Genomic DNA, 16,370 nt, shown 5'->3' with positions numbered 1-16,370 from the left:
CAGGGAGCTCTGCCTAGAGATGGGTGATGAACGAGCTGAGAGTTTACAGGACAGGATTAGAGGCCCAGTCAATGTCATGATATTGTGGGTGTCTGCTATGAGCTTCCTGATCAGGAAGAGGAATTAGATGAAGCTTTCCTCCACTTGTAGGTTCTGGTTTTCTTGGAGAACTTAAACTATCCTGGTATCTGATGGCTGAGCAATGCAGTAGGGCACAAGTAATCTAAGAGGTTTCTGTAGTGCACTGATGACTGGAAGGGAAGTGTAGAGCAAGGACTCAGCAGACCATGATCTGATCAAGGGACATTTAAATAAACTGGACGTGTACAAGTTATTGGCATGTGACAAGGTGTACCCATGAATACTAAATGAGCTGGTGTTGACTGATGTCATTGCAAGGCCAGTCAATAATCTTTGGAAAGTGGCACTCAGAGGATGTTCTTGAAGACTGGAAAAAAAATCATCACTACAGTCTTCAAAAAGGGAAAGGGATCTTGGAAACTATAGGCCTGTCGGCCTTAGCTCAGCCTTTAGGTAGGTGATGGAACAAATAATTATGGAAACCATTTCCAGACATATACGTAGAACAAGGGGATTGTGGATAGTCAGCATGAATTTACAAAGGGCAAATTGAGCCTGACTGACCAGCCTGGTGGCCTTTCATTAGTTGGCTAGCTTGATGGATGAGAGGAGAATATCGGATGTTCTCTATCTTGTCTTTGGTAAGAAGTTCAACACCCTCTTCCAAAACACCTTTGTAGACAAACTGAGGAAATAACAACCTAGGTTAGTAAACAGTGAGGCAGATTGGAAACTGGCTGAATGCCAGGCTCAGGGGATTGTGACCTGTGACACAAAGTGCAGCTGGAGGCAAGTCATTTGTGGTGTATGCCTGGGGTCAATATTATGGCAGTGCTGCTTAACATCTTCATTAGTGTTTGGAATGATGGGACAGAATCAACCTACCCTCAGTAGGTTTGCAGACAACTGTTAAGAATAGTTCATATAGTTAGGGGATATTACACTATTCAGAGAGACTTCAACAGGATTGAGAAATAGGCTATTATGAAACTCATTACATTCAACAAAGGAAATGAAAAATCCTGCACCTGGAGGCAGTAACCCCATGTGCAATTGCACCCTAAGGACTCACAGCTAGAACACAGTTTTGCAGCTGGAAAGCAGCTTTTCAGGAAAGACACTAGGGTGTTTGTGGATGCTAAGATGAACCTGAGCCAACAATGCCTCCTCGCATTAAAGAAGACCAACACCATCCTAGGCTGCATTAGGAAGACTTGCCAGCAGGCTGAGGAAGGTGATCCTTCCCCCTCAGTAGAGCTGAGAAGTTCTAGTGAGATACATCTGGAGTTCTATGTCCGGTGCTGGGCTCCCCAGTACAAGAGACATGGAGCTACTGGAGCATTTCCAACAAGGGGCCATGAAGATGGTGAAGGAATTGGAGTGTCTGTCATACAAGGAGAGGCCAAGAGAGCTGACTATCCACCCTGGAGTCGAGAAGGCTTAAGGGAGAGCTTAACCATAAATGCCTGCAGAGAGGGTCTGAAGGAAAAAGGCCAGACTCTTCTCAGTGAGAGCATGAGCACAAACTGAAATAAGGCAAATCACACTAATTTTTTCTGCAACATTTATTAAACACTGGAATAGGTGTTGCAGAGATTCTGCATATTTGGATATCCCAATAACTGGGGATATCCAAACCCCAAGTAGATATAGCCTTGAGAAACCTGCTCTTATCACACCTGCAGTATGCTGGAGAGTTGGACCTTGCAATCTCCAAAAGTGTCCTCCAGCCTCACTTGTTCGGTGACTCTTTCAGATTTTGATTTCATGCTGCTTATTATTGTATTGTCTTGCACAAAATGCTCAGCGTCTTTAATTTGGAACCAGGTGAAGTGCCTGGAGGTTTGCCATCTAACTGAGGACAAATGGCAATGTTGAGCTGCAGTTCTCTCGAGGTGATGTAGCCAGAGGCCATTCTCTGGATTGGAGATGGATTTTCCAGAGGTATTCTATCATCCCACGTGGTACATTTGTGCTAATTTGGTCCAATTTATAGTGGTGAGGGGCTAGAGAGAGTCTGAAGGATCTTCTGACAACTTCTCAGGCTTCCCAGTAATGCTGCTTGTTTCATCAAAAATATATGTGTTGCGCAATACAGTTGTTCACTGCTTCCCCCACCCTCTCTTTCGACCAGAGCTGCAGCCACCCTTTTCAGCACACTGACTCACTAAAATGTAGCAGTACTGCACCAGAGAGCCAGCTTAGGAAAGTTTTACTTCATGTCATAACAGTGAAGGAAAACAAGGTTTTTCATGCATTGGATGAGACTGAGGTCTGTGTTGAAATAAAGAAACCCACTCATTTCATGTTAATTACAAAAATAATTAAAATCTTTATATTGAATTTGTGCTACAGTGACTAAGGGTGTAATCAAGATACTTCATTAATGAAAAAATGAAATGTAAAATCTTTTAATTATTGAGGTATACATTGCTAACAGAACTAGTGGAGGCAACAACAGAAGAACGCTAAAACTTCATTATTAATTCATCATTCAACACTGTAGCTTCATTATTAATTAAATATTAATTAATAAAAGTAAATCACCTGGAAAATGGAAACAAATTCACGAATTATTTCAGTCTGGCTTTGTGGAGGGTATTCACTGTGCAACAGTCATTATCTAAACCTGGGAGAAGATCCTGAAAATGTGTGGAGTGTAACACATCTTTTGTATGCTGCCTAAGTTCGATCCCATATTTCTTAAGGAACCAATGTAAGGGCAGTTTCACATTATATAAAGAAAGGGCTGAGCTATATAAATTTGCAGTGGATTATGCAGTGCTGGAGCCTAGCATAAGAGGGTTCTGTTTGTGTATACTAGGTAAAATTAGGTATTCCTAGGGTTTATAGCTCTCAATACTGGTACTCTGTAGAAAAATAAATGTTATTTTAATTATTCAAGGTGTTATCAGTCGAGATCCTTGTCTGGCAAAGGAGACATCATGTACTTGGAATCAAGGTGGTTCCTCATTTTCGGATTCTGAGAGCCTTCAGGGTGTCATACTAGAAGACATAGTAGATCATCTTGTGTGCTCTATGTGCTGGGGCACTGCCAAGCAGATTTAAAAACACCCAAACCCCTGCATGCCTCGTGCATGCCTAGCTGTGTGCCATCAGGTAACAATGATCGCAGTGCTCTGGCAGTGTGCTGAGCTGGGTCTCTTGCTCAGAAGTAGACGTTAGCAATAGATGAAGAGCTGGATGCTACCAATTACAAGTCTCGATAGCTGCACAGACTGTGGTGTGGCAGTATCAGTCTGCATCACATTGAAAGCTGGTCCTCAAATGGCATTTTCAAAGGGATGTTTCTGGGCTTTCTGCTTAAATTATGCCCTGTCCAGCATTTCAAAGCATCACTGTGGAAGGTCTGTTCCATATTTCTCAGGCCTAAAGCACCACAGGGTCAATTACATACCTGCAGCTGTAGCAGAAATTAATTCTGTTGAATATATATTCACTTATGAATCAGATCAACCTTTTCATTTGTCCCATTTCTAAACAATCTTGAACCAAGTTCTCATTTGCTATTTATCTTCCATAGTGTACCTTCTTCAAAGCCTGCATAGTGTTCATTTTTGCAAAAACAAAAAAGAGTATTTTACATAGCAAAAAGCCTGATCAAGATTTTGAGGCGAAGCCATAGGGATTAAGCCTTCTCTAAACTTTTTTAGAGAATGAGGTAGGAATTGTAGAAAGATAAAGAATGAATGGTCTTCTCACTTGCCTAGTTTATTACTGCTCTGGGAAATTACTCTCAGCCCCATAGTTTTTACATGATTAATGACAAGTCATTTCAGACATGTCTTTGTTGGTGGTCATATGCTGCCTGTTGCATGGGAGTTTATTGTGTCTTGATTCTGTGGATTCAACATCCCCATCATGTAGGGAGTTTGGAGCAAAACTCACACATGATTCTTTAAGGTTCTGGTTTGTTTAACCCAGTGACAGAGTAAGGGATTGCATGGTTGCATGGTTGCTGAGTTCACCAAGCAAAATGGTATCATTGCACATGAAAAATCTTTCTCTGCAAAAGCAGAGAGGATAGTGAGTGTTCTGTGGCTACAAATGATAAACTTCTTTTGGGGGGTCATAATACAATAAATACTTCTGATGGGACTTTGAAAAGATTTCTTATGTTCAGTTTTCACAGGAATTTTTAGGAACTGTTTTGTTTTCAGAAAGCCTGATAAAAAGATTTTATTCCTCAGTTTTCTTATTCTCTTTCTACTTCAGTATCACCATGAACTCTTTCCTTCCAGGTATTATTGTCCATTATACTCTTTGTATTCCTGTCAGGTTTGTCTTGAGCCTGATGGCCAACAAACTTGCATCGTGCCTCCCTGCATCCTGGACAGTCTAGCTGATTTCTCCCAAATGGAGAAGAGGCAAGAGGTGCCTCTCCTGAGAAATACTGACTTTCTGCCTCTGACCTGGAGCCAAAATATTAATATTCAGGAAATATACAATTTAACAAGAAGGCCTGTGAATGAGTGTAATATCACTTTGTAACAAGAAAGTTTCCTGGTATCTTAAGAGTTGATTTCTTTGAAATCTCTTAACATGAGAGGTATGACTTAAAGAGGTTGTTTTACCAATTTGACAGGTACTCACAGGAATTGGCAGGTACTCTGTTTGTGCCAAATAGAAGGATCACCTCATGGGAAATTTTCAGTCGGGCACTAGCCTCTTCTTAAAGTGAATTTATCGTTTTGGTTTTGTTGTTGTTGGTTTTGGGGTTTTGTTTTGGTTTTGTTTTTTTCTTGCAATTTCCTTCAAAAGAGCCAGGGAATCTGTCATGGTATATCAGTTGGAGCTTAGATAAAAGAAGAAATTCGACCATTGGCAGAAACCAGACATGGAAAATTTCTGCCTAAATTTTTCATATTTGACAAACAGAATAGATACAGGTAACAGGCAAGATAACTTTTGTCTAAAATCTCCACAGTGCAAGGATCCATTGCAACACTTGAAGTAAATTGCCAATCCTACTTTGTTTCTCATAATCCAAATCACTGCAGCTAAATTCAAACTCTAAAAAAGTTTCATTAACTGTGCACTTCCCAGTTTCGTTAAAGAAAGAAACACATTGAGTATGTACTGTGATTAGTTAATATTGCTGCTGAGGTGATCTGTCTTGGGGCAACGACAGGCAGTCTGATGTAACCTGAGTCAAAACTTTTATTTTTTCAGGGGGAAATAGAGGGCAGTAGCCTCCAAATTACTACCATAATGGCAATATAAATGGAAACATTTTAGATAAGCTGCTTAAAAAATATAATGTATCTTCTTAACCCCCCCGAAGAGTACATTCCAGACGGAAATTTCTGGTTCTGAGGTCATTTATGTACAACACCAAGGTGAAGCCAGAGTAATTAATGTTCTAATTATTCATTATCTAAAGATAATGATTTTTGAAAATCCATCATTATAAACTGCTTTATGTATCTGTCAGAGAGGGAGGGAGATGGAGTCTTTAATCCCTTCAGAACATCTGTACATGAAAAATGTACTATGGAGCATTGCTTCTGCATTTTTAATTATCTAATTATGTTTCCCCTTTCAAAGTAACAGCCACATCACCAGCAGTCTTTCTTAACAATTTGAAAAAGATGGAAAAATTATTTTAATTGGTTTTTCATTTAATTACCACAGTTGATAAAGATGAAATATAATCCAAAAATTTTTAATTTAAGGATGTTATGCTAATGGTTTAAACAGGCAGTACTTGTTGTTTTTAGATTAAAGAAATGTAGGGAAATAGTTTTAGCCATGGCTCAGACCTGAGAGTACTTCTCACTTGCTTTACCTTCACCTTGGTTTACTATATTTTTAAAAATTTTATCTGCATTTTTTTTGCACTGTCCCATTTAGCTTTTCAGATTCTCCTCCTGCATTTCATATTTCGTTGGTATTGCCTGTTGCTATTACTTACTTTTGAAAAGGAGCAGTGAGCAATCTATTTAATATCAATGACGTAGCATTTTTTACATGAAGAGCAGCAAGACCACAGGTACTTCAGCACCTTGTGCTTTAGAGGGAAATAAAAGGGAAAATAACATTACTCCTGAATGTCACACAAAGCAAGAAAAACTGGTGAATTCAGCTTTCTTGGTACTGAAGAAAGCTTCCTTCAGTATTGAGCTACACATTTTTGTATTTGTCATACACACACACCCCCAATATCTTTTTTCTTGATACAGATTTAACATTTACCTCCTTTCTATATTTGGTACACTTTAACATAAATTATATGGGGCTATATGCAGTCTAGTTTGGGTCATTTGAGCTGTTTGCCCTTTGATTCACATGAGCTGTTCCACATCAGCTTTAATAACGATAGTTAACCCTGAGCAGTGCCCCTGGGGTGGCTGCTTTTGTGTTGGTTTCATTTTATGATTCATGTCATTAGTTGGCTTCAGGCTGATGGTGCCTTGGGTATGTGCAGGCAGACACACAGGCTCCCACATACAGAGACAAATGCTCTGCTTTTTTCAGAAAATATAAATTAACTTGAAAAGTTCATGGCAAATAATAAAAATCTGCTTATCTTGTGCTTGGAAAATACTTCAAATCTGCTTATGTTTTCTAGTGTTCAGACTTACTTTCTGAATTGTTATTCTTTCATTTCATGGAGAAAAGCTAGTTTTCCAAGTTTAAAAAGTAGAAATCTGTCAGAGCTGTGAAGCTGGCACAATTCAGTGGTCAGTGTTCTCCTGAGAAAAGCATTTTCACAGCCCAGATTCTGATATGCTGTGTTCCAATACGGAAATTTCCTGATCTTCTAAAGTAGAATTTTAACTAGTTAAGCTCCCAGAGGAGGCTACTGTAAGGAAAGCTTCCCCAGCACTTACCTCAGTGCAAGTTTGCACATTGAACACAGTGGGGCTGGGGATGTGTCATCCCTGAGGGAGTAGCTGTGTCACTGAGTGGCACTTCCATGCAATACAAGAATATTGTCAATAAAAGATACAGCTTACAAATTACAGATCTTCAAATATCTTAATACACCAATGGGACTCCAATATGGTGACTTGACAGCAGGAGCAAGGGAGTTTTTTTGTGATTCTAATAGCTATTTCATAGGACAAATTTTACCCTAGGACAATCTAATATAGGATCAACGTGCATGTTAAATCAATATGAGTTCCAGCTGGTACAGACTGTACGAAATTAATATTTGATAGTGGTCTTAAATTTTTTTATTAATTAGAGAGAATTATAATATAGAATATATGTTTGTCCTTTGGTTTTTACAGCACGATCATTTAATTAATGTATTAAGTGCTAATGAATATTTATAAATATTTATTAAAAATTGTACAGTAATTTATCTTGCAGCAAATGCTTTATATCATATATAATGTAAAATATAAATGCTTTCTTGGAATGACAGATAAATTTGTAGATAAGTAATTATGTGTTTGTTTTTATTGATTACGCATCATATATTACTAATAACAAGACACTTATTTTTAGAAAAGTAATTTTCCTCATTATAAAAATATCTTCCCTTTGGCCCAGAGCTATTATGTGTTTAGGAGATCATTAGTATTCATGAGCTACCTCATTGCAAAAGGGTGCCACAGGGGCTGCGAGTTCCTACGTGATGCTGCATTCGGCAGGAGAGAGGGGAAGAGCCGTAGCTTGTGCTGGTGGGGGCCAGGGATTCTGCTGAAGGATTCAAGTTGCTGCAACTGTCTGCAAAGAACTTATAACATCATCTACAAAGCAAGGAATACAGGGCATCATTTATTTACTCATGGCTTGCATTATTGGGAAAATGGGTGGAGTAAAAATGAGGGCTCGTGAAAATAAGCACCTAAAGTATTTTTTTATACATCATCAGTAATTCTAAGGGAATGGAGGAAATGCTGTAATTTTAGCAATGGCTAATCATTTCAGATTTTTTCTGTGAAAGGATATACTTCCAGATATTACATAGGTGAGTTTATGGACAAGTATTTTCCTAGCTTTCTTACCACTGTCTTACTATCTTTCTTTTTCAGGTGGAATGTGCAGGTATTTTATATAATTACTGAGAGATAATGAGGGTATATCTATATACCAATTTTTTGTCCAATATGCTTTTATGGAACTTGAATACATATATAGTAGTTATCTGTACACAAAAAAATATATAATGATTTAATAGAGGTACTTGGCTTGATATCAGTTCTATATAGTTATGTGTGCTGTACCAACCAAGTATAATCCACATTGCTCTTGTAGCTTGCTCATCTTATAGAATTTGTTTCAGGGTTAATTTTTATGCTAGCTTGTAACTCACACTACTCTTTGATTAAGTTTTTTGTCTTAATAGCTCGTTCTTCATTCCCACAGATACAAGTTTCAGGTAGGGGCAGCTTGCAAAACTGCATGTGTTGATTTCTTTTAGAGCTCTGATGGCTGACACATGAATACAGTCTTGATGTTGCCTTGTGTAGTTCAGATACAACTTTAGAAGAGATCTATCTCAACTTCATAAGTTTTGGCAGGAAATATAAGCATTTTTCTTTTGGTAGAGGGAGCAGTGTATTCCCTGCTAATTGCAGGAACCTGGGGTAGTGTGTGACCCCAGGGCTGAGGGTGCTCCTCTGCTCTTGCCGGGTTTAGAAGGAGGTTTTCTTTAGAAGTGAAATTGAATTAAAAAAAAAATAAAGTTAAAAATCCAATGACTCTTTTTCTGTGCTGAATATCTGTGAAGTAATACACAGGCCCATATAGATTGTCTGTAACCATTCTTAATATGCACATCAATTATGTTGTTATGATTGTAATTAGAAATCCTTAGAAATAACATAAGACTTTTGCCAAACTATTCATCAGAAGAATTGCTAAAGATCTTAAAATAAATGTAAATAAAGATTTAGTGAATTAATTAATTAATGACTAAATGGGCTATACTGATAAGAATGTTACTCTTCATTATCTTGCTACAGAAAAAATATTTATTTATTGTGTTATGATAACTAGGTTTAAATATAATTTAACAATTCACTAATTTTAGCCACAAGCCTGCAAAAACGTGCATCTGCATTTAAATGGATGTGGTAATAATCCCAGCAAGACTGGAAAACAAAATAAAAATTTAGGTATTTTATTATCAAAACAGTTAGGTGCCAAGGAATATATTCATGCAGGTCTTTTTCTTGTTTGTGCTTCATAAATTAAACTCTAACAGTAGTGAAGAAAGAAAGAGTGTGAGCTAGGAGCTTTTTCTTCCAGTGATAATCAGTAATGTAATGGTAAAACATTGTGTTCTAAGGGTACTTAATTAGATGGTATAAGAATTCTGAATTTTAAATGCCCATTCTTTTGAGACTGTTTCAGTTAATGAAAAATAAGAAACTAGCACAGAGATTAGATGACCACAAGGAAAACTTAATCTGTTTGCCTTGTTATGACTAGTGGAAGTATTGGACAGCTGTAGGATCCTCGGTCGAATCCCATTATGCCAATCTCTAGCAAATTAAAATCTATTTTATACTAGTACACTAGAACATATTTCTTAGGAAAGTAGGACTTTATATTTTCTAGGTAAAAGCAAGTATAAGATTAATTTATATTCTAAATTTCTCTGTTTGTTTTTTTGTTTTTTTCTTTTTTTTAATTAAGATAAATCTTCTATTTCCCTCTACCTGTTGCAAAGAATCAAAAATGAAATTTATATGAGTCTTTAAAAAAGCAATTTTTTTCTATTATTCAGAAACAGAATTTTCTGTATTCCCTGAATTAGTGAATTCATATATCAAAAATGGGGTTTTTTCCAAAACTTACAATACTATCTTTCATTATTTCTCAGCTAATGGACATCCTAAATACATATTAAATAAATGCCTCCTAAATACATATTAAATAGAGTGAGATTAGAACATTTCAGGTAAACTGTAAAAAAAAAAAGTGAAGGCTGGCATAAAAACCTTGTGGTTTTAGTATTTACTATATTCATAAACACCTGAAATTCAGTAGAGCAGATTCAATAATACAGTAAATAATTCTTTATTTGCATGGCAGATTTTATAGTCCGTTGAACTTTAGTGCTGGAAATTATAGGTTTATATGTTAGTATGTCAGCAAAGGGCATAATATAGTTCAAAGGTCAACAGATGCTCTCAAAAGAAGTATTTTCAGTTTCTTTCCCCTCTCTTACTAACATATTGATGCATAAACTCAAGAATTGGCAGAATTGATGACTCCAAGGCTCAAAAATGGGAACAAAATGACTACAGAAAGCTTTTTGTAGGGGCCGTTGTTGGCAACATAGAAACAGTCATTGAAATCCAATTCCAAGTGCTGTTGGAAAGAAATTACCCACACGGAAAGGAGTTGTCCATGTATAATCAAAGTTGGAAGTAGGATCCATCAAAATGAGGCCTGTGTGATTCCGCCCTCTCCTTGAAATAGTGAAGTGTCTCTTGCTCCAGAGAGGAAGCCTGTTAACAGAGTTGCCTGCTATCACCCTAGAGGCCTTTTCTTTGATACTTGCGTATATATGTGTGGAAGATGACATTTTTTGAGTTTTGTTTTTTTTCCCCTGCTAAAATTCTTCCTAGAATGATTGAATGTGTTTGTGTGTGGGCTTACATTTATGTGAGAGAGTGTATGCTGGGGGAGAATGGTGATAAAACACAAAGAAATTCTGTATAGAAACATCATAGTATGTATGTCTTATATTTTTACCTTGCAAACCCATAAGCTAGTCAATAAAATTTTTCTGGGACAGGCGGGAACACGTTTTAAGCTCAGTATATGTACCTCAGGTAGTTCACTAAAATGTGTTCTTGAATACTTTAGCGCATCAAGCAGCTTGTTCTGTTTGACAGTGAAGGTGGTTTTTTATCTGAGCTTAACAGGGGCAGATTCTAAGTGCTGAGGATAGTTAAAAGCCTGTGCAGGGGTTGACAGGGATCTTTCTATTCAGTGTTGTGTATTCAAAGACTTTACTTTTCCAACTTCATTTTGAAAGAATACTGTCTATTTTTATGTGCTCTTACCTATGGTCCCACATTAATTACTGTTGATGGCTGCCAGTAAAACAGGGATACACTGTTTCAATTATAGTTTAGGGATACACTTTTTTATACTTTCCTGGACCTGTCTTGGGACAGGACCGATTCAAACTCCAGCAGAGCCCACATCTGTAGAAGTTACAGGATATCATCTTTTCTCCCATTGACCCCTTCAGTTTTCCCTGGCCTGATTTCCTATCTGTCTGAAAGTTGCCATGACATAAAAAAGCCTCTAACCCCACTCTTTCTAATTTTGACTGGGGAAGAGTTAGTGGGAGGTGGATGGGAACGGGGGCAGGAGCAGGCCATTGGATCTGCTGGGGAGGGAACTTGCTGGGAGAGACAGCAGGACTGCTGGTTAACAAATAAATTTTACTTCAAAATACTGAAAAACTGGGAAAAAAACCTCCTAAAATAGCATGCTACCAATAGGTCTACTAATCAACAATACAAGGTGAAGGAATTTCCTACATGCCTTGCTGATTTAACAACTGCATCTGAAGTGAGTCCAACTGCAACTTAAATTTCTGTGCCTCTATAGACTGACAACTAACTTTCTATATTAGAGCTAGAGCACTTCTTGGTCACAGCAGACTTAAGGACTGTGTATTAGCATGTCCTGTGTGTATTTGAGACTGTTCTTTAAACCGTGTTCGTGAACACTTTATCCTGCCTCTATACACTAGAGCAGAAACAGGATTTGTATAGAAACCTTCAAATGCAGTTCAGTAGCTAAAGGAACTCGAACAGAACTGACAGAGTGATTAATTTTTCTGTCATTTAATGAAAATTCTAGTGGTTTATGAGGGATTTTGCCTCAAAAATTTTTTACCTTCATACTGTGATTATTGCACTTACCTTTAATGAAGTGAGAGACTGAAGACCTAAAAAATACTACATGTTACATTATCTCTGTGAACAGTATGAAAATTCAGATGATGATATCTTCATTTCTGTTAGGTCTTAAGGCTTTGGTGGACAGTACTGATAAGATGCATGTGTTAAACTCCTGGCCCATGTTAATTTTCTCTGGTTGTAAAATAGCTGTTTTATTTGTTTCTGTATTGTGGGGATATAGACAGGAAGGCCTCACATAACTTTTAGATGTCTCTCTGTCATGTCACACTGAAAAACATGGGGAAGTGTTAATTTTATTTATTTCCCTCAAAAAGATGGAGAACAAACAATAGTATTGGTAAGATCTACTCTGAGGAGCATCAAATTAAGCTTTTACTTGTGAACCAAATAAATGGAAATGAATCAAGACTTAAAACTTACTAATTAAAAAAATAAAAAGGCTTTTGGAACTGCTGTTACACAGGCAAATTAACATGTTTGTTTTTACTTTGTAACTGTAGTACATTTACTCCTAAAATGCAAGGCAGACGGATGGGGACTTCAGGGAGAATCACTAAGAGCACAAGTGTGAGCGGAGAGATGTATAAGCTGGAGCACATTGATGGGAGTCAGTCGGACACGGCTGTCGGCATGGTTGGAACAGGTGGGAAGAAAAGGCGTTCCAGCTTTAGTGCCAAAGTGGTTGCCATAGTGTCTCGGAGGAGCAGAAGCACATCTCAACTTAGTCAAACAGGTGAGTGAGACACACACTCTTTGGAAACAGGACTCTCACCAAACATGGTTAACCATAATTTCATCTGTGGCATCTGTGTTATATGTATATGCATATAGACTGCTCGAGAGAGAAGATTTTTGAGCTGTGAATAAACTTCTGGGATATTAATTTTCTTTGATTATTAAACATCTGCAAGAAACAGCATACAAATGTCTTTTAGAATATGTGCCGTGGTTGCTTTCTGTTCTGATCAATGAAAACTGTTGTGTCTTAGAAGCCTTGTTTACAGGTAGGCCAGGAAATGCAAAGAGACATATGTCGGTATCAGCAATGGATAATGGTTTGGTAAGACCAGCTTTTCATGTGTAGGAAATTTCTTTTAGTAGAAGAGTGGAGTATGAATATGGGAACTGAAATCTGGGCAAATGAATGGAAGTTATGCAATTTGGATCACAGGTTGTACCGGTAGTGGCATAAAATACATTTTTAAAAACTACCTTTGTTTTTTAAGTTGTGAGTTAATCCAATACTTTTTTTTTTTAATTAAGTAATACTGGCAAGTTGGGGTCAGTGATTTCAGATAAATTAGCTGACAACATGATGCTTCATTAGGAGCATAAGCCTTCCAACTCTCTATTGTGACTCCAGAAATCTTAAAAGCTTCACATCAGCATAGCCTCCAGGAACAAAAGCTCATACAGAAAGATACAAAAAGGGAAGAAGAATGTTTTAGAGTCCCTGTCCTGCTCCTGGACCCCAGCAAAGACTTCTGCTTTTGTCTTCAGTGGGAGCAGGACTTGACCCTAAGGGTTCTTTCTTACTAAAAGAAGGAAAACAAAGAGGAAAAGCTTCAGCCTAGCATGCAATGCACTCATATTTCAGCATTCCTCTTACATAGTTAGGGTATCTAAACTAAGGTAAGTAACAGTATTGTTTATTTATATCATCAAATATTTCCCCCATTTCCCCTGGTTTTCCTTGATCGCCAGATAAGCAGTAGAAGTTGATCCTTTCACAATTAAAGCTTGGTCAGCTTTAACAAAAAGATTGCTTTATTTTTCTACAGTACTCATAAATTTTAAGCTGGAAAATATATAATCATGTAGTTGAACCAAATGATAAGTGAAACTGGTGTATTTGAAGCCCAGAACTGTAATTAATATTGTATTGTTCAAGAATACACTGACTGAGACTAGAATATGGATAGTTGTATACAGTAAGATGGTATTTTAGATGTATCAGACTCAATAAGTGCTCTGTAAGTAATACAAAGTGGTATGGTATTGTAGAAAGGATTTCTACGCTGATATTTTAGTTCACTTAAAATCTGACTTCAAAGCACTTCTCAGTATCAACTGTTTAAAGGTCATATTTTCCTGCTCTTCATAGAAAGGTATTATAGCTCTCCAAGTTTTGCGTGGTGTAAATTTCAAAACAATAGGAATTTTGCAAGGAATGGAACTCCGAAAGTTTTAATGAAACTCAAAGAGCAATTCAAATATGAAAAACATGATTATGTATCATTCATGATTTTAAAACAGTTCAGAATCATCTTTACTTTGTCTTGTTTCTCAGGCTAGGAGTATTATCCGTGGCATAATCAGAGCAAATAAAATGTGTCGTTTTTTGTCAGTCACTAATTTGGAATTTTGTCAAAAATACGTTAATTACATTAACGCATTTTTTAGAACAAGATATGCATGAGACTTGAGAGATTTTCCAAATGACATTGTTGGAGACTAAATACTCATGTCCTAAATCAGGGACCCGCTTCCCTTCCTTCCTACATTATACAAGATGAGAGGAGAAACCTAAAAATGTCTATTTCATTTTAATGTGTTGTGCAACTTGCTAATGTCTCCACTATAGAGAATTATAGAAAATTTCTGTTATGACAGTATAATATATACTGGGTACTTTAAAATTTATTTTGTGAAAATTGATTCTAATACGTAAGTTCTGAAGTTTTGGAACTGATGTGAAAATTTATGAGCCTCTAAAAGTGGTTCCAAGTAGGAACTTCTGGGACAGATCTTCAGGAATTGGAGGTGTGCTGTTGATGCAGTATATGTGTTTTAAAGGAAGTACAAAAATAGAGAAATAAATGTGTAGCCTCATAGGTTGTTCAGGTTTTATTTCTGTGACATGCATGATTATAAGTAGGGGAAGCATGACACAGATAGTTATTTGTTTCTGAAAACTCAAAATAGAAGACCAGAAATAAAAAGGCAGATTTTTTTTTAAAGCTTAGATTCTATATTTTTATGGATTGAATAGATCTGAAATTCTAGTTTACTACTGTCTTCAAAGCCAGGAAAGTTCATTACTGTTTCACTTTTTTCAGTTGAAGAAATGGTCAAAAAGGGCTGAATTCAACCTTTTGTAGATAATTCTTCCTTTAAGCATACTGCCTGAGTTTGATATTATATAAAAATGGAAGTTGTATGTCTGGAACTGCTGTAAGGTAGTGATTATTTGTATGATTTGATTTTCTGTTTGGCTGAAGGAGGAGTGTGTGTGTGAGCCTGTGCATACCTGTTCGTGTCTACACATGCACGCATGGATTTCTTTGCACACATGGAGCAGATCCACTTGCGTGTTGGAGTTAGAAGGACCAGTAATCATTATTTTACACATCCTGTTTAGTGCTGTTGGGAAATGTTTATTCAGAATATGTGCCTTATAAATTGTCTGTCAAATAATTGGTTTCTGTTTTGTGTAAATCTGCAATGAAATTATGTATTTTTGTTGCACCTTTCTTTTATGTTTAAGATTTCATAATACTTTTAGTAACTGTTCTGTGAAATCCCTACTTACTATGTATTTGTTCATTGTGCCCACAAATTGGATTTTTAGAGTGTTCACCAGAAAAAGCTTTTAATCTTCTGACAATATTCTAATGAAAATCCAGCTCTTCTTATGTTATCACAGTTAAAAAGAATAAAAGGAAAAGGGGAAAAAAAGAAACAAATCTCCCAAAATGACCACAGAAAATTGAAAATAGCTCCTGGCATACATAAGCATTTTAGTTATAACCCAACTTTTCTAGCTTTCTTTGTCAGCCTTATTTTGGTAAATAAATATTTACATATAAACAGAATAAATATGTAACTGCAAATTTTCTGAATACGGAAACTAAACTTCAAACCACAGGAAAATGATAGAAAACTAGATTAGGATAAGAAATCATTATGAGTTGTCTTGATTTTGTATTACAACACTCTATTCCCTTCTACAGAAAATCTTATCTTGTAGTTTTCATACCGGTAAGTGACTGAGGCCGGTATTGATCATACTACATTTTGATTTGGGGTTTGTTTTGAATGAGATGAAAACTCCGTAATAGGAGAGAAGAATTTTATCACAAAATTTGTACCACGTATAGAGACATAATAATGCATTTCAAAGTGGATAGAGGTAATAGGAGGGGTATCATCCATAAAATGAGTTCTGGAGAGAAGGAAAACTTCAATCTCAGATAAACAGAAATGCTCCCATCCTTGGATCTCTCTCAGTTCTCCTGATACATGCAGACATGTGCCTTAAGAAAGCCAAAGAATTCCTTCCTTTTGCTTTCTACCCTCCCTTTCTGCTTTCACCAGATAGTGTTTCAGAAAGATCATTTATTTGTAGAAGCACACTTTTCTTCTCTTTAAATGCCACCAGTGGCTTCCAACTATTTTGACACAGATGAGAGTAAAAAT

The 16,370-nt window shown here is 36.7% G+C and overlaps 1 protein-coding gene across 13 annotated transcripts in view; it reads left to right on the top strand.

Annotated features, from left to right (window-relative positions):
• RIMS1 (regulating synaptic membrane exocytosis 1) overlaps positions 1-16,370 on the top strand; it is a 302,331-nt gene that overhangs the window by 250,118 nt on the left and 35,843 nt on the right. For 8 of the 13 annotated variants that reach the window (XM_066179691.1, XM_066179688.1, XM_066179686.1 and 5 more), the window contains one exon: positions 12,452-12,684. The exons of the other annotated variants lie outside the window; for them this stretch is intronic. In XM_066179691.1, the coding sequence (XP_066035788.1) occupies positions 12,452-12,684 (233 nt within the window). The remainder of the gene's footprint in view (positions 1-12,451; positions 12,685-16,370) is intronic. 13 annotated transcript variants of the gene reach the window in all.

Source organism: Chamaea fasciata, unplaced genomic scaffold (genome assembly GCF_029207755.1).
Source record: "Chamaea fasciata isolate MVZ Bird 193981 ecotype frontalis unplaced genomic scaffold, bChaFas1.0.hap1 SCAF_3, whole genome shotgun sequence".
Classification (NCBI taxonomy): Eukaryota; Metazoa; Chordata; class Aves; order Passeriformes; family Sylviidae; genus Chamaea; species Chamaea fasciata.
This window is presented reverse-complemented; position numbering and strand designations above follow the sequence as displayed.